The 23,596-nt window shown below is 50.2% G+C and overlaps 1 protein-coding gene across 1 annotated transcript in view; it reads left to right on the forward strand.

Moving 5' to 3' along the window:
* The first annotated feature begins 255 nt into the window (after positions 1–255).
* LOC115187895 (E3 ubiquitin-protein ligase RNF19A-like) overlaps positions 256–23,596 on the forward strand; it is a 36,169-nt gene continuing 12,828 nt past the window's right edge. The window contains exons 1-2 of the mRNA XM_029746943.1: positions 256–914; positions 17,619–17,827. Coding sequence (XP_029602803.1) covers positions 295–914; positions 17,619–17,827 — 829 coding nt within the window. The 5' untranslated portion in view covers positions 256–294. The remainder of the gene's footprint in view (positions 915–17,618; positions 17,828–23,596) is intronic.

Consider the following 23,596-nt stretch of genomic DNA (forward strand, 5'->3'; position numbering starts at 1 on the left):
GAATACTTGTTAACAGTTTCTTCCGTCTCTTTTCTCCTCAGACTGACAGAACCTGGAGCCCCTCTGAGCCCCGACGCCCCAGGAAAGGACTGACGACAACCACCATGGCTTAAACCCTGTGTGCCTTCCTAGACACCTGTCCCCCTCTCCCCTGTCCCCAACCCCACCCCCAGTCTCTCCCTCTCCCCCCCCTCCCCTGGCCTCCCTAACCCTGTCCATGTGAGGGGTTGGGCAGCCCCCCCCCCCCCAGAATCCCTCTGGAGGACATGATGAAACCTCCAGAAGCACCAAACCATGGACTCTGACCGGGACCTTCAGTCCTCCTCCTCAGTCAGCCTGCCCTCCGTCAAGAAGGCCCCCAAGACAAGACGCCTGTCTGTGGGGAACCTGTTCAGACGGCGCCGGGACCCCAGGAGGAAGTCCAAGGAGCTCGGAGGAGGAGGAGGAGGAGGAGGAGGAGGAGAAGGAGGAGGAGGGGTGGATGGCATCGCCAGCACAGACGGCACCCACTCAGACCTCATACTAAACGATAAGAACTCTGCTTTCTCAGTAGCAGGAGCTGCCTGCACCTCCTCCCTAGGGGCGTCGTCCTCCTCCTCCTCCTCTTCCTCCCGGGGTGGAGAGCTGCTCGAGTGCCCTCTGTGCCTTCTACGTCACTCTCGGGACAGTTTCCCAGACATCATGACCTGTCACCACCGCTCCTGTGCCGATTGCCTGCGCCAATACTTACGGATAGAGATCAGTGAGTCGCGCGTCAACATCAGCTGTCCAGAGTGCTCTGAGCGGTTCAACCCCCACGACATCCGCATCATCCTGGGAGACCAGCCCCTCATGGAGAAGTACGAGGAGTTCATGTTGAGGCGATGGCTGGTGGCCGACCCAGACTGCCGCTGGTGCCCCGCCCCCGACTGCGGGTAAGAACCTGAGCTCAGACACACAGGGCAGACTGCTGGTAAGAACAGAACCTGAGCTCAGACACACAGGGCAGACTGCTGGTAAGAACAGAACCTGAGCTCAGACACACAGGGCAGACTGCTGGTAAGAACAGAACCTGAGCTCAGACACACACAGGGCAGACTGCTGGTAAGAACCTGAGCTCAGACACACACAGGGCAGACTGCTGGTAAGAACCTGAGCTCAGACACACAGGGCAGACTGCTGGTAAGAACCTGAGCTCAGACACACAGGGCAGACTGCTGGTAAGAACAGAACCTGAGCTCAGACACACAGGGCAGACTGCTGGTAAGAACAGAACCTGAGCTCAGACACACACACAGGGCAGACTGCTGGTTAAGAACCTCAGCTCAGACACACACAAGGCAGACTGCTGGTAAGAACCTCAGCTCAGACACACACAGGGCAGACTGCGGGTACTGCACAAACCTCAATGCTGTTTTTAATTGGTTAATGTTGAGCGGTAGAACCTCATTGCTGTTTTTAATTGGTTAATGTTGAGCGGTAGATCTCGACTTGCATTTTTACTTAAAGTGATCTTGACTCAGAAAAGGGTGGTGACCACTGGTCTAAGAGAATGCTTTGAACCAAAGACAATGCTTTTGGTTTTTGATGTATTTAACCCAATTTTATTGTTAATTACCCATTCTGACACTGTCTGTAACTCCTTGCTAAGAGTCTGTGAGGTCACTGGTTGTAGGTGCTGATGTGAAGAGTGTGCAGTCATCAGCATACAAAGTAATTTTAGCTTATTTTAAGACAAGGGGCAAATCATTTGTAAAAAAAAGAGTAACAGCCCAAGGCAACTACCCTGAGGGACACCGCACATACAGTGCCTTCGGAAAGTATTCAGACCCCTTGAAGTTTTTCTAAATTTTGTTACGGCCCTTTTCTAAAATGGATAAAACATTTTATTGCTATGAGACTCGAAATTGAGCTCAGGTGCATCCTGTTTCCGTTAAACTTCCTTGAGATGTTTCTACAACTTGATTGGAGTCCACCTGTGGTAAATTCAATTGATTGGACATAATTTCGAAAGACAAAGCCATGAGGTCGAAGGAATTGTCCGTAGAGCTCAGAGACAGGATTGTGCCGAGGCACAGATTTGGGGAAGGCTGCCAAAACAATTCTGCAGCCTTGAAGGTCCCCAAGAACACAGTGGCCTCCATTCTTAAATGGAAGAAGTTTGGGACCACCAAGACTCTTCCTAGAGCTGGTCGCCAGGAAAAACTGAGCAATCGGGGGAGAAGGGCCGTGGTCAGGGAGGTGACCAAGAACCCCATGGTCACTCTTACAGCGCTCCAGAGTTTCTCTGTGGAGATGGGAGAACCAGAAGGACAACCATCTCTGCAGCACTCCACCAATCAAGGCCTTTATGGTGGAGTGGCCAGACGGAAGCCACTCCTCAGTAAAAGGCACATGACAGCCCGCTTGGAGTTTGCCAAAAGGCACCTAAAGGACTTTCAGACCATGAGAAACAAGATTCTCTGGTCTGATGAAACCAAGATTGAAGTCTTTGGCCTGAATGCCAAGTATCACGTCTGTAGGAAACCTGAGACCAGGTGGCGGCAGCATCATGCTGTGGGGATGTTTTTCAGCGGCAGGGACTGGGAGACTAGTCAGGATCGAGGCAAAGATGAACGGAGTAAAGCACAGAGATCCTTGATGAAAACCTGTTCCAGAGCACTCAGGACCTCAGACATGGACGAAGGTTCATCTTCCAACAAGAAAACAATCCTGAGCAGATGGTGGTCAGTGCAGATAAAAAAATTTGGTAGCTGAAGGATTTATTGGATTTTCTTACCCAAATATGACCATTTGATCATTTCTAAGGTCATAAATCCCCGTATGAATATGGTTTAGTTTGTTTACCAAAGTAATTGATTACTTTCTGCAAGTTATTCACCTCTAAAACAATTAAGTTAGCCATATCCGCTAGCTAGCTCAAAAACTAGCTTGTCTAATGTTACATGGAAACTTCCAGAACAAAAAGAAAAGAAATGGAAAATCATCAGATGGACAATTAACAGCAAAAGATGGTGGTATGGTTTTGGGTACTGAATTAACTTCTAATTCATTAGATAACACTGTAGTCAAGGTATCTATTAAACCATCCAATTCTTACTGATCATAAAGTTATATTCTTATCTTTCAATATGAATGGATCTGAAGTTAATAAACTGAAGAGTTATTGGAAACTCAATAGCAGACTGTTGGAAGAGGATCATTTCAAGATGGATGCCAAAGATATTATACAAGAACATTGGAGGAAAGCCCAACTATTTACTTGCTGCTATTATTTTATTTGTTTGAGACTCTTCAATTTTGGGGGGTTTTGGTCCAATATAATTAAGACACTACAATATTAGTAACAGCTCTGTTAAATTATCCCATGAAACTTCACAGAGATTCAACATTAGATGCGGAATTAAACAAGGATGTCCAATTTCTCCTTATTTTTTATTGGTCACACAAGTTATGGCACTTCATATCAATAAGGATAGTTTTAGGGGTGTTATGGCACTTCATATCAATAAGGATAGTTTTAGGGGTGTTATGACACTTCATATCAATAAGGATAGTTTTAGGGGTGTTATGGCACTTCATATCATTAAGGATAGTTTTAGGGGTGTTATGACACTTCATATCAATAAGGATAGTCTTAGGGGTGTTATGACACTTCATATCATTAAGGATAGTCTTAGGGGTGTTATGGCACTTCATATCATTAAGGATAGTTTTAGGGGTGTTATGGCACTTCATATCAATAAGGATAGTTTTAGGGGTGTTATGACACTTCATATCAATAAGGATAGTCTTAGGGGTGTTATGGCACTTCATATCAATAAGGATAGTCTTAGGGGTGTTATGGCACTTCATATCAATAAGGATAGTTTTAGGGGTGTTATGGCACTTCATATCAATAAGGATAGTTTTAGGGGTGTTATGGCACTTCATATCATTAAGGATAGTTTTAGGGGTGTTATGACACTTCATATCAATAAGGATAGTCTTAGGGGTGTTATGACACTTCATATCATTAAGGATAGTCTTAGGGGTGTTATGGCACTTCATATCATTAAGGATAGTTTTAGGGGTGTTATGGCACTTCATATCAATAAGGATAGTTTTAGGGGTGTTATGACACTTCATATCAATAAGGATAGTCTTAGGGGTGTTATGGCACTTCATATCAATAAGGATAGTCTTAGGGGTGTTATGGCACTTCATATCAATAAGGATAGTTTTAGGGGTGTTATGACACTTCATATCAATAAGGATCATTTTAGGGGTGTTATGACGCTTCATATCATTAAGGATAGTTTTAGGGGTGTTATGGCACTTCATATCAATAAGGATAGTTTTAGGGGTGTTATGGCACTTCATATCAATAAGGATAGTTTTAGGGGTGTTATGACACTTCATATCAATAAGGATAGTCTTAGGGGTGTTATGGCACTTCATATCAATAAGGATAGTCTTAGGGGTGTTATGGCACTTCATATCAATAAGGATAGTTTTAGGGGTGTTATGACACTTCATATCAATAAGGATCATTTTAGGGGTGTTATGGCACTTCACGTCAATAAGGATAGTTTTAGGGGTGTTATGACACTTCATATCAATAAGGATAGTTTTAGGGGTGTTATGACACTTCATATCAATAAGGATAGTTTTAGGGGTGTTATGACACTTCATATCAATAAGGATAGTTTTAGGGGTGTTATGACACTTCATATCAATAAGGATAGTCTTAGGGGTGTTATGACACTTTATCAATAAGGATAGTTTTAGGGGTGTTATGACACTTCATATCAATAAGGATAGTCTTAGGGGTGTTATGACACTTCATATCAATAAGGATAGTTTTAGGGGTGTTATGACACTTCATATCAATAAGGATAGTTTTAGGGGTGTTATGACGCTTCATATCAATAAGGATAGTTTTAGGGGTGTTATGACACTTCATATCAATAAGGATAGTTTTAGGGGTGTTATGACGCTTCATATCATTAAGGATAGTTTTAGGGGTGTTATGGCACTTCATATCAATAAGGATAGTTTTAGGGGTGTTATGACACTTCATATCAATAAGGATAGTTTTAGGGGTGTTATGACACTTCATATCAATAAGGATAGTTTTAGGGGTGTTATGACACTTCATATCAATAAGGATAGTCTTAGGGGTGTTATGACACTTTATCAATAAGGATAGTTTTAGGGGTGTTATGACACTTCATATCAATAAGGATAGTCTTAGGGGTGTTATGACACTTCATATCAATAAGGATAGTTTTAGGGGTGTTATGACACTTCATATCAATAAGGATAGTTTTAGGGGTGTTATGACGCTTCATATCAATAAGGATAGTTTTAGGGGTGTTATGACACTTCATATCAATAAGGATAGTTTTAGGGGTGTTATGACGCTTCATATCATTAAGGATAGTTTTAGGGGTGTTATGGCACTTCATATCAATAAGGATAGTTTTAGGGGTGTTATGACCCTTCATATCAATAAGGATAGTTTTAGGGGTGTTATGACCCTTCATATCAATAAGGATAGTTTTAGGGGTATTCCCATACAAGATAAAGAGAGAACATGTTCCCAATTGGCTGACGCCATTTTTTTGTTGTTGTTGAAAGATCATAGTGAAGTCAGGAAAGATATTGAGTGTTTTAATGCCTTTTCACATGTATCAGGTTTATCTCTGAATATCAGGAAATGTGAATGATTTGTGTTGATGAGATGGCCGCCACACGGCTCAGGTTGCTTGGTGTCTGGCACAACAACCTGCTTCCTCTGAGTCACTGAACAAGTATTGGACGACATTTCATGTAATGTTTACTACTAACAACAGCTCTGTAGTCAGACTGTTCTGTATTACTGTCTGGTTTCACCGTGCAGTTGAAAGCGCTGCTGGTCAGAGGGGATTTGGGGAACCTGAGGTCAGTCCAGAGTCCAGCCTGTAGAGAGGGACTGACTGAGAGGAGAGAACGCACATGTTGGAGCAGCCAGCTCTGGGAAGGAGGGGCCGATGGTCCCAGCTGAACTTTAGCCCTGCTGGGCTGGGTGGGGCTGGGTGTGAAGAGTACAGGGCTGGAGCAGGAGAGAGACTGGCTACACTATGGGCCAAAACCACACTCAATCCTCCCTGTCTCCCTATGGGCCAAACCAACCGTCACTATGGGCCAAACCCCACACTCAACCCTCCCTGTCTCACTATGGGCCAAACCCCACACTCAACCCTCCCTGTCTCACTATGGGCCAAACCCCACACTCAAGCCTCCCTGTCTCCCTATGGGCCAAACCCCACACTCAACCCTCCCTGTCTCACTATGGGCCAAACCCCACACTCAACTCTCCCTATGGGCCAAACCCCACACTCAACCCTCCCTGTCTCCCTATGGGCCAAACCCCACACTCAAGCCTCACTATGGGCCAAACCCCACACTCAACCCTCCCTGTCTCCCTATGGGCCAAACCCCACACTCAACTCTCCCTGTCTCCCTATGGGCCAAACCCCACACTCAGTCCTCCCTGTCTCACTATGGGCCAAACCAACCGTCACTATGGGCCAAACCAACCGTCCTCCCTGTCTCCCTATGGGCCAAACCCCACACTCAAACCTCCCTGTCTCACTATGGGCCAAACCCCACACTCAACCCTCCCTGTCTCACTATGGGCCAAACCAACCGTCACTATGGGCCAAACCAACCGTCCTCCCTGTCTCACTATGGGCCAAACCCCACACTCAGCCCTCCCTGTCTCACTATGGGCCAAACCCCACACTCAGCCCTCCCTGTCTCACTATGGGCCAAACCAACCGTCACTATGGGCCAAACCAACCGTCCTCCATGATGCTATTAACATGAGACAGCAACAACCAGTTCTGTCAGGCCTTTTTAAACCAGGCTTTTTCTCCCCCCCCCCCCTAAACCTGCTGACTGAGTAAGAATGGACTTTGGCTGGATCCGCGGCTGCTGTCTTTTAGTCATTGACCTGCTGGAAAGGAGAGGAAGGAGCAAGGAAGGAGAGACGAGGTCCTCCCTCAGTGGTGTGAGAGGGCCGGCGGTCCGTCCATTAGCCTACTGTCTAAATCATTTAGCATATGCTCTTATCCAGAGCGATTTACAGAAGCAGTTAGGGTGAAGTGCCTTGCTCAAGGGCACATCAATATATTTTTTTATTCCACCTAGTCTGCTCGTGGATTCGAACCAGCAACCTTTTGGTTACTGGCCCAACGCTCTTAACCGCTAGGCTACCTGCCGGCCTATAGATTACATCATCAGCGTGATGCTGCAGGCTGGCCTGGCTCCTATAGATTACATCATCAGCGTGATGCTGCAGGCTGGCCTGGCTCCTATAGATTACATCATCAGCGTGATGCTGCAGGCTGGCCTGGCTCCTATAGATTACATCATCAGCGTGATGGTGCAGGCTGGCCTGGCTCCTATAGATTACATCATCAGCATGATGCTGCAGGCTGGCCTGGCTCCTATATATTACATCAGCATGATGCTGCAGGCTGGCCTGGCTCCTATATATTACATCATCAGCGTGATGCTGCAGGCTGGCCTGGCTCCTATATATTACATCATCAGCGTGATGCTGCAGGCTGGCCTGGCTCCTATATATTACATCATCAGCGTGATGCTGCAGGCTGGCCTGGCTCCTATAGATTACATCATCAGCGTGATGCTGCAGGCTGGCCTGGCTCCTATAGATTACATCATCAGCGTGATGCTGCAGGCTGGCCTGGCTCCTATAGATTACATCATCAGCGTGATGCTGCAGGCTGGCCTGGCTCCTATAGATTACATCATCAGCGTGATGCTGCAGGCTGGCCTGGCTCCCTCCCTGCCTCCCTGCCTCCCTACCTCCCTACCTGCCTCCCTCCCTCCCTGCCTCCCTCCCCTCCCTGCCTCCCTCCCTCCCTCCCTACCTGCCTCCCTGCCTCCCTCCCTGCCTCCCTCCCTCCCTACCTGCCTCCCTACCTCCATACCTGCCTCCCTACCTGCCTCCCTCCCTCCCTCCCTACCTGCCTCCCTGCCTCCCTCCCTCCCTCCCTACCTGGCTCTGCGGTACAGGACAGTCAGTAATCCCCTGGACATGTTCTGTGTAAAGTTGGTAGCTGTCTAATTCCCTTCCTGACTGGGTGTTGGCAGAAAGCCAGGTCCAGGGTGTCTGTTGTACCACGTGTCTGTTGTACCAGAGTTCCCCCCAGTCTCTCTGTCTTTATAGTCGTTGGTCTCTGTAGTTCCCCCCAGTCTCTACCCTCTGTCTTTATAGTCGTTGGTCTCTGTAGTTCCCCCCAGTCTCTCTGTCTTTATAGCCGTTGGTCTCTGTAGTTCCCCCCAGTCTCTCTGTCTTTATAGCCGTTGGTCTCTGTAGTTCCCCCCAGTCTCTCTGTCTTTATAGCCGTTGGTCTCTGTAGTTCCCCCCAGTCTCTCTGTCTTTATAGTCGTTGGTCTCTGTAGTTCCCCCCAGTCTCTCTGTCTTTATAGCCGTTGGTCTCTGTAGTTCCCCCCAGTCTCTCTGTCTTTATAGTCGTTGGTCTCTGTAGTTCCCCCCAGTCTCTCTGTCTTTATAGCCGTTGGTCTCTGTAGTTCCCCCCAGTCTCTCTGTCTTTATAGCCGTTGGTCTCTGTAGTTCCCCCCAGTCTCTACCCTCTGTCTTTATAGTCGTTGGTCTCTGTAGTTCCCCCCAGTCTCTCTGTCTTTATAGCCGTTGGTCTCTGTAGTTCCCCCCAGTCTCTGTCTTTATAGTCGTTGGTCTCTGTAGTTCCCCCCAGTCTCTCTGTCTTTATAGCCGTTGGTCTCTGTAGTTCCCCCCAGTCTCTCTGTCTTTATAGCCGTTGGTCTCTGTAGTTCCCCCCAGTCTCTACCCTCTGTCTTTATAGTCGTTGGTCTCTGTAGTTCCCCCCAGTCTCTCTGTCTTTATAGCCGTTGGTCTCTGTAGTTCCCCCCAGTCTCTCTGTCTTTATAGCCGTTGGTCTCTGTAGTTCCCCCAGTCTCTCCCCTCTGTCTTTATAGCCGTTGGTCTCTGTAGTTCCCCCCAGTCTCTACCCTCTGTCTTTATAGTCGTTGGTCTCTGTAGTTCCCCCCAGTCTCTCTGTCTTTATAGCCGTTGGTCTCTGTAGTTCCCCCAGTCTCTACCCTCTGTCTTTATAGTCGTTGGTCTCTGTAGTTCCCCCCAGTCTCTACCCTCTGTCTTTATAGTCGTTGGTCTCTGTAGTTCCCCCCAGTCTCTGCTCTTGGCCGTTCAGTCCTCCTTGCTTGGCTGTTTTTCAGACTGCTGCTCTTAAGTTGTTGGCAGCCACATTTCCTTTGGAACTTTCCCTTCCCTCAGCAGAGCACAGTTACAGCTACTCAGACAGTCTGGTTCTTAGTGTTGAAGCCTGTTACAGTCCACACAGTCAGTTTGGTTCTTAGTGTTGAAGCCTGTTACAGTCCACACAGCCAGTCTGGTTCCTAGTGTTGAAGCCTGTTTGTTACAGTCCACACAGCCAGTCTGGTTCTTAGTGTTGAAGCCTGTTTGTTACAGTCCACACAGTCAGTCTGGTTCCTAGTGTTGAAGCCTGTTTGTTACAGTCCACACAGCCAGTCTGGTTCTTAGTGTTGAAGCCTGTTACAGTCCACACAGCCAGTCTGGTTCTTAGTGTTGAAGCCTGTTAAAGTCCACACAGTCAGTCTGGTTCTTAGTGTTGAAGCCTGTTACAGTCCACACAGTCAGTCTGGTTCTTAGTGTTGAAACCTGTTTGTTACAGTCCACACAGTCAGTCTGGTTCTTAGTGTTGAAGCCTGTTACAGTCCACACAGTCAGTATGGTTCTTAGTGTTGAAGCCTGTTTGTTACAGTCCACACAGCCAGTCTGGTTCTTAGTGTTGAAGCCTGTTACAGTCCACACAGTCAGTCTGGTTCTTAGTGTTGAAGCCTGTTTGTTACAGTCCACACAGTCAGTCTGGTTATTAGTGTTGAAGCCTGTTACAGTCCACACAGTCAGTCTGGTTCTTAGTGTTGAAGCCTGTTACAGTCCACACAGTCAGTCTGGTTCTTAGTGTTGAAGCCTGTTTGTTACAGTCCACACAGTCAGTCTGGTTCTTAGTGTTGAAGCCTGTTACAGTCCACACAGTCAGTCTGGTTCTTAGTGTTGAAGCCTGTTTGTTACAGTCCACACAGTCAGTCTGGTTCTTAGTGTTGAAGCCTGTTTGTTACAGTCCACACAGTCAGTCTGGTTCTTAGTGTTGAAGCCTGTTTGTTACAGTCCACACAGTCAGTCTGGTTCTTAGTGTTGAAGCCTGTTTGTTACAGTCCACACAGTCAGTCTGGTTCTTAGTGTTGAAGCCTGTTTGTTACAGTCCACACAGTCAGTCTGGTTCTTAGTGTTGAAGCCTGTTACAGTCCACACAGTCAGTCTGGTTCTTAGTGTTGAAGCCTGTTTGTTACAGTCCACACAGTCAGTCTGGTTCTTAGTGTTGAAGCCTGTTACAGTCCACACAGTCAGTCTGGTTCTTAGTGTTGAAGCCTGTTACAGTCCACACAGTCAGTCTGGTTCTTAGTGTTGAAGCCTGTTTGTTACAGTCCACACAGTCAGCCAGCAAGTCAGACGATCAGCCAGTCAGTCAGTCAGTTACATGGGCCTTTAACAGTTAGTAGGGGTGCAACTTCCACTGGGGACGGGGGGACGAGGACATGTCCCCCCCCCCACATTCTGAAATAGCTTTTCTGTACCCCCCCAGTTTTATCATTGGAATGTGATACAAAACGAGGCAACGTTGTGCTTTAGGACCATGGGATGACTCAGTAGGCGGGTAGGCTGTTTGGACTGTTTCTCAGACTGGAAAATATATATCCCCAAATCCCCTCTAACCAATGGGAGTGGTCCAAGCCAGCCCCACCCAGACAGCTGGGTCTCCCCTCTCTCTCTCCTCCCAGAGAGGAGCTCTAAGAGCCCTGGGCCTCCCCTCTCTCTCCTACCAGAGAGGAGTCCTGGGCCTCCCCTCTCTCTCCTACCAGAGAGGGGTCCTGGTCCTCCCCTCTCTCTCCTACCAGAGAGGGGTCCTGGGCCTCCCCTCTCTCTCCTACCAGAGAGGAGCCCTGGGCCTCCCCTCTCTCTCCTCCCAGAGAGGAGCCCTGGGCCTCCCCCCTCTCTCCTACCAGAGAGGAGTCCTGGGCCTCCCCTCTCTCTCCTCCCAGAGAGGAGCCCTGGGCCTCCCCCCTCTCTCCTACCAGAGAGGAGCTCTAAGAGTCCTGGGCCTCCCCTCTCTCTCCTACCAGAGAGGAGTCCTGGTCCTCCCCCCTCTCTCTCCTCCCAGAGAGGAGTCCTGGGCCTCCCCTCTCTCTCCTCCCAGAGAGGAGCCCTGGGCCTCCCCCCTCTCTCCTACCAGAGAGGAGTCCTGGGCCTCCCCTCTCTCTCCTCCCAGAGAGGAGCCCTGGGCCTCCCCCCTCTCTCCTACCAGAGAGGAGTCCTGGTCCTCCCCCCTCTCTCTCCTCCCAGAGAGGAGTCCTGGGCCTCCCCTCTCTCTCCTACCAGAGAGGAGCTCTAAGAGTCCTGGGCCTCCCCTCTCTCTCCTCCCAGAGAGGAGCCCTGGGTCTCCCCCCTCTCTCTCCTACCAGAGAGGAGCTCTAAGAGTCCTGGGCCTCCCCTCTCTCTCCTGCCAGAGAGGAGCCCTGGGCCTCCCCTCTCTCTCCTACCAGAGAGGAGCCCTGGGCCTCCCCTCTCTCTCCTACCAGAGAGGAGCCCTGGGCCTCCCCTCTCTCTCCTACCAGAGAGGAGCTCTAAGAGCCCTGGGTCTCCCCTCTCTCTCTCCTCCCAGAGAGGAGCTCTAAGAGCCCTGGGCCTCCCCTCTCTCTCTCCTACCAGAGAGGAGCTCTAAGAGCCCTGGGTCTCCCCCCTCTCTCTCTCGTACCACAGAGGAGCCCTGGGTCTCCCCCCTCTCTCCTACCAGAGAGGAGTCCTGGGTCTCCCCTCTCTCTCCCCTACCAGAGAGGAGCTCTAAGAGTCCTGGTCCTCCCCCCTCTCTCCTCCCAGAGAGGAGTCCTGGGCCTCCCCCCTCTCTCTCCTCCCCGAGAGGAGTCCTGGGCCTCCCCCCTCTCTCTCCTCCCAGAGAGGAGCCCTGGGCCTCCCCCCTCTCTCTCCTCCCAGAGAGGAGCCCTGGGCCTCCCCTCTCTCTCCTCCCAGAGAGGAGCCCTTGTCCTCCCCTCTCTCTCCTCCCAGAGAGGAGCCCTTGTCCTCCCCTCTCTCTCCTCCCAGAGAGGAGCCCTGGTCCTCCCCTCTCTCTCCTCCCAGAGAGGAGCCCTGGTTCTCCCCTCTCTCTCCTCCCAGAGAGGAGCCCTGGGTCTCCCCTCTCTCTCCTGCCAGAGAGGAGTCCTGGGTCTCCCCTCTCTCTCCTACCAGAGAGGAGCCCTGGTCCTCCCCTCTCTCTCCTACCAGAGAGGAGCCCTGGGTCTCCCCTCTCTCTCCTACCAGAGAGGAGCCCTGGGTCTCCCCTCTCTCTCCTGCCAGAGAGGAGCCCTGGGTCTCCCCTCCCTCTCCTACCAGAGAGGAGCCCTGGTCCTCCCCTCTCCTACCAGAGAGGAGCCCTGGGTCTCCCCCCTCTCTCTCCTACCAGAGAGGAGCTCTAAGAGCCCTGGTCCTCACTGAGCCAGCCTCCATCACCACTGATCAGGGTCTCCCCTCTCTCTCCTCCCAGAGAGGAGTCCTGGTCCTCCCCTCTCTCTCCTACCAGAGAGGAGTCCTGGTCCTCACTGAGCCAGCCTCCATCACCACTGATCAGGGTCTCCCCTCTCTCTCCTACCAGAGAGGAGTCCTGGTCCTCACTGAGCCAGCCTCCATCACCACTGATCAGGGTCTCCCCTCTCTCTCCTACCAGAGAGGAGTCCTGGTCCTCACTGAGCCAGCCTCCACCACTGATCAGGGTCTCCCCTCTCTCTCCTCCCAGAGAGGAGTCCTGGTCCTCACTGAGCCAGCCTCCACCACTGATCAGGGTCTCCCCTCTCTCTCCTACCAGAGAGGAGTCCTGGTCCTCCCCTCTCTCTCCTCCCAGAGAGGAGTCCTGGTCCTCACTGAGCCAGCCTCCTTCACCACTGATCAGGGTCTCCCCTCTCTCTCCTACCAGAGAGGAGCCCTGGGTCTCCCCTCTCTCTCCTCCCAGAGAGGAGCCCTGGTCCTCCCCTCTCTCTCCTCCCAGAGAGGAGTCCTGGTCCTCACTGAGCCAGCCTCCTTCACCACTGATCAGGGTCTCCCCTCTCTCTCCTACCAGAGAGGAGTCCTGGGCCTCCCCTCTCTCTCCTACCAGAGAGGAGTCCTGGTCCTCCCCTCTCTCTCCTACCAGAGAGGAGCTCTAAGAGTCCTGGTCCTCACTGAGCCAGCCTCCTTCACCACTGATCAGGGTCTCCCCTCTCTCTCCTACCAGAGAGGAGTCCTGGTCCTCCCCTCTCTCTCCTACCAGAGAGGAGCTCTAAGAGTCCTGGTCCTCACTGAGCCAGCCTCCTTCACCACTGATCAGGGTCTCCCCTCTCTCTCCTACCAGAGAGGAGTCCTGGTCCTCCCCTCTCTCTCCTACCAGAGAGGAGCTCTAAGAGTCCTGGTCCTCACTGAGCCAGCCTCCTTCACCACTGATCAGGGTCTCCCCTCTCTCTCCTACCAGAGAGGAGTCCTGGTCCTCCCCTCTCTCTCCTACCAGAGAGGAGCTCTAAGAGTCCTGGTCCTCACTGAGCCAGCCTCCTTCACCACTGATCAGGGTCTCCCCTCTCTCTCCTACCAGAGAGGAGTCCTGGTCCTCCCCTCTCTCTCCTACCAGAGAGGAGCTCTAAGAGTCCTGGTCCTCACTGAGCCAGCCTCCATCACCACTGATCAGGGTCTCCCCTCTCTCTCCTACCAGAGTGGAGTCCTGGTCCTCCCCTCTCTCTCCTACCAGAGAGGAGCCCTGGGCCTCCCCTTTCTCTCCTACCAGAGAGGAGTCCTGGTCCTCCCTTCTCTCTCCTACCAGAGAGGAGTCCTGGTCCTCCCCTCTCTCTCTCCTACCAGAGAGGAGCCCTGGGTCTCCCCCCTCTCTCTTCTACCAGAGAGGAGCTCTAAGAGTCCTGGTCCTCACTGAGCCAGCCAACATCACCACTGATCAGGGCCTAAAATAAAACGTTTTGGTCCACCAGCCGCTGTTGCAGGTAGATTACAAAATCTACCAGCCACTCAGATTTGTCATAATTACATCAACAAAAAAACTTTACAACAAAAAACAAGAAATGTATTAGTGTGAAGTAATGTGGTATATTACTGAATTTAATGACTTTTTTTGTCTTTTAATAAAAATATCAGAGACAATGTTTAGCTGCCCAGAGGTAATGGGACCGCTCGAGGTCGAGGCCTGTCACGTGTGTAGGGTGTGTGTGTAGGGTGTGTGTGTGTGTGTGAGAGAGAGATTAGGGAACTGACTGAGGCGTCGTGTTCCCAATCAGTTGAAGCAGCAGACTCCCAAACTAACGTGGAAAAACAACCGAGCTTGTGAACAAAACAATGTAAATAGCCAAGAAACACAAGGACAAAGTCTCACTTTGTAAACGTTCCAGTAAATTAGACCAACTTTTAAGGCCTGTGTGTGCGTAGCGCTTCCAAAAATGAGTCTATCATTACACACATCTCCCCTGTCAGGCTGTGTGAGGTGGGGATCTAGGATCTGTATTTCTATGTGCGATCAGCATCTATGAAACAAAACGGCAGAAACACTTTGAAAACCAAAAAACTGCAGCATTCTAACCTTAACTACCAATATATTTATCATTTTATTTATTTATTTGTATTTATATTATATGTATTTGGCGGGTGTTAATGTCCACGCCCTGCCACTGATCCATCCTGGAGTACCCTGGTCGGCCTTTAACTGGAGTTAATCAGTGAGAGGGGGGCAGCACTGAGCTAGCCTGCAGTACCCTGGTCGGCCATTAACTAGAGTTAATCAGTGAGAGGGGGCAGCACTGAGCCAGCCTGCAGTACCCTGGTCGGCCATTAACTAGAGTTAATCAGTGAGAGGGGGGCAGCACTGAGCTAGCCTGCAGTACCCTGGTCGGCCATTAACTAGAGTTAATCAGTGAGAGGGGGCAGCACTGAGCTAGCCTGCAGTACCCTGGTCGGCCATTAACTAGAGTTAATCAGTGAGAGGGGGCAGCACTGAGCTAGCCTGCAGTACCCTGGTCGGCCTTTAACTGGAGTTAATCAGAGGGGGGCAGCACTGAGCCAGCCTGCAGTACCCTGGTCGGCCTTTAACTGGAGTTAATCAGTGAGAGGGGGGCAGCACTGAGCTAGCCTGCAGTTCCCTGGTCGGCCTTTAACTGGAGTTAATCAGTGAGAGGGGGGCAGCACTGAGCTAGCCTGCAGTACCCTGGTCGGCCTTTAACTAGAGTTAATCAGTGAGAGGGGGGCAGTACTGAGCTAGCCTGCAGTACCCTGGTCGGCCTTTAACTGGAGTTAATCAGTGAGAGGGGGGCAGCACTGAGCTAGCCTGCAGTACCCTGGTCGGCCTTTAACTGGAGTTAATCAGTGAGAGGGGGGCAGCACTGAGCTAGCCTGCAGTACCCTGGTCGGCCTTTAACTGGAGTTAATCAGTGAGAGGGGGGCAGCACTGAGCTAGCCTGCAGTACCCTGGTCGGCCTTTAACTAGAGTTAATCAGTGAGAGGGGGGCAGCACTGAGCTAGCCTGCAGTACCCTGGTCGGCCTTTAACTGGAGTTAATCAGTGAGAGGGGGGCAGCACTGAGCTAGCCTGCAGTACCCTGGTCGGCCTTTAACTAGAGTTAATCAGTGAGAGGGGGGCAGTACTGAGCTAGCCTGCAGTACCCTGGTCGGCCTTTAACTGGAGTTAATCAGTGAGAGGGGGGCAGCACTGAGCTAGCCTGCAGTACCCTGGTCGGCCTTTAACTAGAGTTAATCAGTGAGAGGGGGGCAGTACTGAGCTAGCCTGCATTACCCTGGTCGGCCTTTAACTGGAGTTAATCAGTGAGAGGGGGGCAGCACTGAGCTAGCCTGCAGTACCCTGGTCGGCCTTTAACTAGAGTTAATCAGTGAGAGGGGGGCAGCACTGAGCCAGCCTGCAGTACCCTGGTCGGCCTTTAACTGGAGTTAATCAGTGAGAGGGGGGCAGCACTGAGCCAGCCTGCAGTACCCTGGTCGGCCTTTAACTGGAGTTAATCAGTGAGAGGGGGGCAGCACTGAGCTAGCCTGCAGTACCCTGGTCGGCCTTTAACTGGAGTTAATGAGGGGGGCAGCACTGAGCTAGCCTGCAGTACCCTGGTCGGCCTTTAACTGGAGTTAATCAGTGAGAGGGGGGCAGCACTGAGCTAGCCTGCAGTACCCTGGTCGGCCTTTAACTAGAGTTAATCAGTGAGAGGGGGGCAGTACTGAGCTAGCCTGCAGTCCCCTAGTCGGCCTTTAACTGGAGTTAATCAGTGAGAGGGGGGCAGCACTGAGCTAGCCTGCAGTACCCTGGTCGGCCTTTAACTAGAGTTAATCAGTGAGAGGGGGGCAGCACTGAGCCAGCCTGCAGTACCCTGGTCGGCCTTTAACTGGAGTTAATCAGTGAGAGGGGGGCAGCACTGAGCTAGCCTGCAGTACCCTGGTCGGCCTTTAACTAGAGTTAATCAGTGAGAGGGGGGCAGCACTGAGCTAGCCTGCAGTACCCTGGTCGGCCTTTAACTAGAGTTAATCAGTGAGAGGGGGGCAGCACTGAGCTAGCCTGCAGTACCCTGGTCGGCCTTTAACTAGAGTTAATCAGTGAGAGGGGGGCAGTACTGAGCTAGCCTGCAGTCCCCTAGTCGGCCTTTAACTGGAGTTAATCAGTGAGAGGGGGGCAGCACTGAGCTAGCCTGCAGTACCCTGGTCGGCCTTTAACTAGAGTTAATCAGTGAGAGGGGGGCAGCACTGAGCCAGCCTGCAGTACCCTGGTCGGCCTTTAACTAGAGTTAATCAGTGAGAGGGGGGCAGCACTGAGCTAGCCTGCAGTACCCTGGTCGGCCTTTAACTAGAGTAATCAGTGAGAGGGGGGCAGCACTGAGCCAGCCTGCAGTACCCTGGTCGGCCTTTAACTAGAGTTAATCAGTGAGAGGGGGGCAGCACTGAGCCAGCCTGCAGTACCCTGGTCGGCCTTTAACTAGAGTTAATCAGTGAGAGGGGGGCAGCACTGAGCCAGCCTGCAGTATCACTTCCTTGACTTCAAACGCGTGCAATTTAATACTAATAGAATTACACTCTGATTTTTCACTTTGAAATGTATACAAAACAATATCCATTGCATATATATATTTTTTTATGTGAAAAATCTTGAGTCTCAGCGTAAATCCCGTTACTGGTCTTCACATAGGAATGAATGATGTGACGTGATCGATGACTTTGTCCATTTAGTATAGATATAGAGACATTGGTTCTGTCTGAGGGTTGAGAGAGGGAGTCTGTCCTGTCTGTCCTGTCTGTCTGTCTGTCTGTCTGTCTGTCTGTCTGTCTGTGTCTGTCTTGAATTAATGCAGCTAGATTTGTTCAGGAAGCTGAATGAGCCTAGCTAGAAACAGGGGTTGTTCAGTGGACTCAGGCAGACTCCTGTACAGAGAGCATTGTATCCCTTTCTGTCCTGTAGTCAAGGTGGATCCCTGACTTGTTCCCCCCCCCCCCTCCAGGTATGCAGTCATTGCCTTTGGCTGCGCCAGCTGTCCTAAGATCACATGTGAGCGTGAGGGTTGTGGCACAGAGTTCTGCTACCACTGTAAGCAGCTGTGGCACCCCGACCAGACGTGTGATGCAGCGCGGCAGCAGAGAGCCCAGAGCCTGAGGCTGCTCACCTTCAGCTCCTCGTCTCTTAGCTACAGCCAGGAGAGTGGAGCTGCAGGTAACTCACACACACACACACACACACACACACACACACCGAGAGAGATACACACACACACACACACACACACACACACACACACCGAGAGAGATACACACACACACACACACACCGAGAGAGAGAGACACACACACACACACACACACACCGAGAGAGAGACACACACACACACACACACACACACCGAGAGAGATACACACACACACACACACACACACACACACACACACACACACCGAGAGAGATACACACACACACACACACACCGAGAGAGATACACACACACACACACACACCGAGAGAGATACACACACACACACACCGAGAGAGATACACACACACACACACACCGAGAGAGATGAACACACACACACACACACACACCGAGAGAGATACACACACACACCGAGAGAGATGAACACACACACACCGAGAGAGATGAACACACACACACACACACACACCGAGAGAGATACACACACACACACACACACCGAGAGAGATGAACACACACACACACACACCGAGAGAGATGAACACACACACACACACCGAGAGAGATGAACACACACACACACACCGAGAGAGATGAACACACACACACCGAGAGAGATGAACACACACACACACACACCAAGAGAGATGAACACACACACCAGGGGAGATGCTTTGAACCAAATACAAAACTTTCAAAACAAATATGTAAACCCGTTGTTTTTAAACTTCCTGAAGTTACTTGAATGACTTTTTAAAACCAGTTGGTCATGTTAACCGAACGTGAGCAGTCTGCTGCTTAAAGAGTCTGACGGATAATAACCCCGAAGGAAACTCGCCAAAACCACGGCGCTGGTATAGTGAAAGATCTGAAGTTGTTCAATGGACACAATGCAAATAAACAGGAAGGTGAACCGTCTCCGTGACAACCCGGTGAACAGTCTCCGTGACAACCTGGAGAAGCTGCTCACAGACCATCTAAATCACATAAACAGGAAGGTGAGCGGTCTCCGTGACAACCCGGAGAAGCTGCTCACAGACCATCTAAATCACATAAACAGGAAGGTGAACGGTCTCCGTGACAACCCGGAGAAGCTGCTCACAGACCATCTAAATCACATAAACAGGAAGGTGAGCGGTCTCCGTGACAACCCGGAGAAGCTGCTCGTAGACCATCTAAATCACATAAACAGGAAGGTGAACGGTCTCCGTGACAACCCGGAGAAGCTGCTCATAGACCATCTAACTGTCATGAAGAAAACTGATTTGAAACCGAAGAAGTCCGTGATGGTGTTGACCTGGAAACAGAGCTCCGGAGACCCAATAATAGAACCCAACTAAACGTGTTGTACCCAGACGTGTGCAGTATCTACAATACCTATCTATATAACCTTATGGGGACAACGAAGATACAGCAGAAAAAGGTGAAGGAGCTGCTCACCAAGGGTCTGTGCTGGGAGCAGGAGCTGCTCACCAAGGGTCTGTGCTGGGAGCTGCTCACCAAGGGTCTGTGCTGGGAGCAGGAGCTGCTCACCAAGGGTCTGTTCTGGGAGCAGGAGCTGCTCACCAAGGGTCTGTGCTGGGAGCAGGAGCTGCTCACCAAGGGTCTGTGCTGGGAGCAGGTGTAAGAGCTGATGGCCACCGACAGGATGAGAGAAGAGAAGCCGGGAACCTGGAGTCGTCAAGATAAAGTGGATGTCCTCCCCCAGCTGAAGCAACATCTGAAAAGCAGCCAAACATTTGAGAGATTGTTCATCAGATCGGCCAAGTCCCACACAGATCGAATCATCCAACTCCACTTCAGAACGCTCCTACGAGAGATCCCAGCTGGGAGAGATTTCTACATTTCGGGGAAATGGGAGGATGATTAAAACGGTTTCCAGATCCCAAGGGGAGAAAACAGGCGCCCGGGAAACTGGACCTGCAGGCTGGGAACCGTCTGCTCAGTCAGTCCGTATGTGCTGAACAATTTCCTGGATGACCACAAACTGTAGACAACATTACTACTGCAGGCCTTAAACCCTGGCTGTAGACAACATTACTACTGCAGGCCTTAAACCCTGGCTGTAGACGACATTACTACTACACATCATCAGACTGAGCTTGTTGTCATTGCAGGCAATCTCAACGCTGCGCGTTACAGGGAAGACATCCTCCTCCCTCATGTGGTACCCTTCCTGCAGGCTCATCCTGACATGACCCTCCAGCATGACAATGCCACCAGCCATACTGCTCGTTCTGTGCGTGATTTCCTGCAAGACAGGAATGTCAGTGTTCTGCCATGGCCAGCGAAGAGCCCGGATCTCAATCCCAACATGTCTGGGACCTGTTGGATCAGAGGGTGAGGGCTAGGGCCATTCCCCCCAGAAATGTCTGGGAACATGCAGGTGCCTTGGTGGAAGAGTAGGGTAACATCTCACAGCAAGAACTGGCAAATCTGGTGCAGTGCATGAGGAGGAGATGCACTGCAGTACTTAATGCAGCTGGTGGCCACACCAGATACTGACTTTTGATTTTGACCCGCCCTTTGTTCAGGGACACATTATTCAATTTCTGTTAGTCACATGCCTGTGGAACTTGTTGAATCTTGCTATGTTCATACAAATATTTTACACATGTTAAGTTTGCTGAAAATAAACACAGTGGACAGTGAGAGGACGTTTTATTTGTTGTTGTTGCTGAGTTTAGCTCTCCTGTGGAAGGAAACATGGAGCCCTGTGAAATAAGACAGTGGTGAAATGATTAGGTTATGGATCCGTCTTATCAATATGGCAGAGGACAGAATAACAAACAAGGTTTTCATCTGGGATACAGAGCATTCAGGAAAGTATTCAGACCCCTGGACTTTTTCCACATTTTGTTACGTTACAGCCTTATTCTAAAATGGATTAAATGTGTTTTTTTCCCTCATCAATCTACACACAATACTTCATGACAAAGAAAAAAACAGGTTTTTAGAAATGTTAGCAAATGTATTAAAAATAAATAACAAATACCCTATTTACATAAGTATTCAGACCCTTTGCTATGAGACTCTAAATTGAGCTCAGGTGCATCCTGTTTCCATTGATCATCCTTGAGATGTTTCTACAACTTGATTGTAGTCCACCTGTGGTAAATTCAATTGATTGGACATGATTTGGAAAGGCACACACCTGTCTATATAAGGTCCCACAGTTGACAGTGCATGTCAGAGCAAAAACCAAGCCATGAGGTCGAAGGAATTGTCTGTAGAGCTCTGAGACAGGATTGTGTCGAGGCACAGATCTGGGGACAGGTACCAAAAAATTCTGCAGCGTTGAAGGTCCCCAAGAACACAGTGGCCTCCATCATTATTAAATGGAAGAAGTTTGGAACCACCAAGACTCTTCCTAGAGCTGGCCGCCCGGCCAAACTGAGCAATCAGGGGAGAAGGGCCTTGGTCAGGGAGGTGACCAAGAAACTGATGGTCACTCTGACAGAGCTCCAGAGTTCCTCTGAACCTTCCAGAAGGACAACCATCTCTGCTACACTCCACCAATCAAGGCCTTTATGGTAGAGTGGCCAGACAGAAGCCACTCGTCAGTAAAAGGCACATGACAGCCCGCTTGGAGTTTGCCAAAAGGCACCTGAAGGACTCTGACCATGAGAAACAAGATTCTCCGGTCTGATTAAACTAAAATGTAAGTCTTTGGCCTGAATGCCAAGCATCACGTCTGGAGGAAACCTGGCACCATCCCTACGGTGAAGCATGGTGGTGGCAGCATCATGCTGTGGGGATGTTTTTCAGCGGCAGGGACTGGGAGACTAGTCAGGATCGAGAGAAAGATGACCGGAGCAAAGTACAGAGAGATCCTTGATGAAAACCTGATCCAGAGAACTCAGGACCTCAGACTGGGGTGAAGGTTCACCTTCCAACAGGACAACGACCCTAAGCACACAGCCAAGACAATGCAGGAGTGGCTTCAGGACAAGTCTCTGAATGTCCTTGAATGGCCCGGCCAGAGCCCGGACTTGAACCTGATCGAACATCTCTGGAGAGACCTGAAAATAGCTGTGCAGCGACGCTCCCCATCCAACCTGACAGAGCTTGAGAGGATCTGCAGAGAAGAATGGGAGAAACTCCCCAAATACAGGTGTGCCAAGCTTGTAGCCTCATACCCAAGAAGACTCAAAGGTCTCAAAGGCCAAAGGTGCTTCAATAAAGTACCGAGTAAACGGTCTGAATACTTCAGTTTATTTTTTTTATATATTTGCAAAAAAAATATTTTAACCTGTTTCTGCTTTGTCATTATGGGGTATTGTGTGTAGATTGATGAGGGGAAAAACAATGTAATCCATTTTAGGATAAGGCTTTAACGTAACAAAATGTGGAAAATGTCAAGGGGTCTGAGTACTTTCCGAGTGCACTGTAAAACACACAACTACCCTTAGACAAAGGAACTCAATGCCATATTTAATAAGGAAACTGATATACAACAAGTTGGGATGCAATGTCAACATGATCAAACACAAGTTAACCCTTAAACTACCAAGAAACATGGTCAACTGGCATACAGCTAAAACCAAGAACTCACAACTTCAAACCAGATCAAATCCCTCTACGATCCAGAACCTTATATTATCTCTCACCTAACCAGAACTCACAACTTCAAACCGGATCAAATCCCTCTACGATCCAGAACCTTATATTACCTCTCACCTAACCAGAACTCACAACTTCAAACCGGATCAAATCCCTCTACGATCCAGAACCTTATATTACCTCTCACCTAACCAGAACTCACAACTTCAAACCAGATCAAATCCCCTCTACGATCCAGCACCTTATATTACCTCTCACCTAACCAGAACTCACAACTTTAAACCAGATCAAATCCCTCTACGATCCAGAACCTTATATTACCTCTCACCTAACCAGAACTCACAACTTCAAACCAGATCAAATCCCCTCTACGATCCAGAACCTTATATTACCTCTCACCTAACCAGAACTCACAACTTCAAACCAGATCAAATCCCTCTACGATCCAGAACCTTATATTACCTCTCACCTAACCAGAAACCACAAAGGTCCACGTGTGGCCAGGTGAGAACTGGGATACTGACTCAGGCAATTAGTAGGTAGGTAGGTTGGAATGTTCTAGATGAAGAAGAGGGTGTATGTACTGTCTGGGCTTTAGGAGTGGTGTGGCTTTTAGGAGAGGTGGGGCTTTTAGGAGAGGTGGGGCCTTTAGGAGAGGGTGGGGCCTTTAGGAGAGGGTGGGGCCTTTAGGAGAGGGTGGGGCCTTTAGGAGAGGTGGGGCCTTTAGGAGAGGTGGGGCCTTTAGGAGAGGTGGGGCCTTTAGGAGAAGTGGGGCCTTTAGGAGAGGTGGGGCCTTTAGGAGAGGTGGGCCTTTAGGAGTGGTGTGGCTTTAGGAGAGGTGGGGCCTTTAGGAGAGGTGGGCCTTTAGGAGTGGTGTGGCTTTAGGAGAGGGTGGGGCCTTTAGGAGAGGTGGGGCCTTTAGGAGAGGTGGGGGCTTTAGGAGAGGTGGGGCCCTTTAGGAGAGGTGGGGGCCTTTAGGAGAGGGTGGGGCCTTTAGGAGAGGTGGGGCCTTTAGGAGAGGTGGGGCCTTTAGGAGAGGTGGGGCCTTTAGGAGAGGGTGGGGCCTTTAGGAGAGGGTGGGGCCTTTAGGAGAGGTGGGGCTTTAGGAGAGGTGGGGCCTTTAGGAGAGGGTGGGGGCTTTAGGAGAGGTGGGGGCTTTAGGAGAGGGTGGGGCCTTTAGGAGAGGGTGGGGCCTTTAGGAGAGGTGG

Source organism: Salmo trutta, unplaced genomic scaffold (assembly GCF_901001165.1).
Source record: "Salmo trutta unplaced genomic scaffold, fSalTru1.1, whole genome shotgun sequence".
NCBI lineage: Eukaryota > Metazoa > Chordata > Actinopteri > Salmoniformes > Salmonidae > Salmo > Salmo trutta.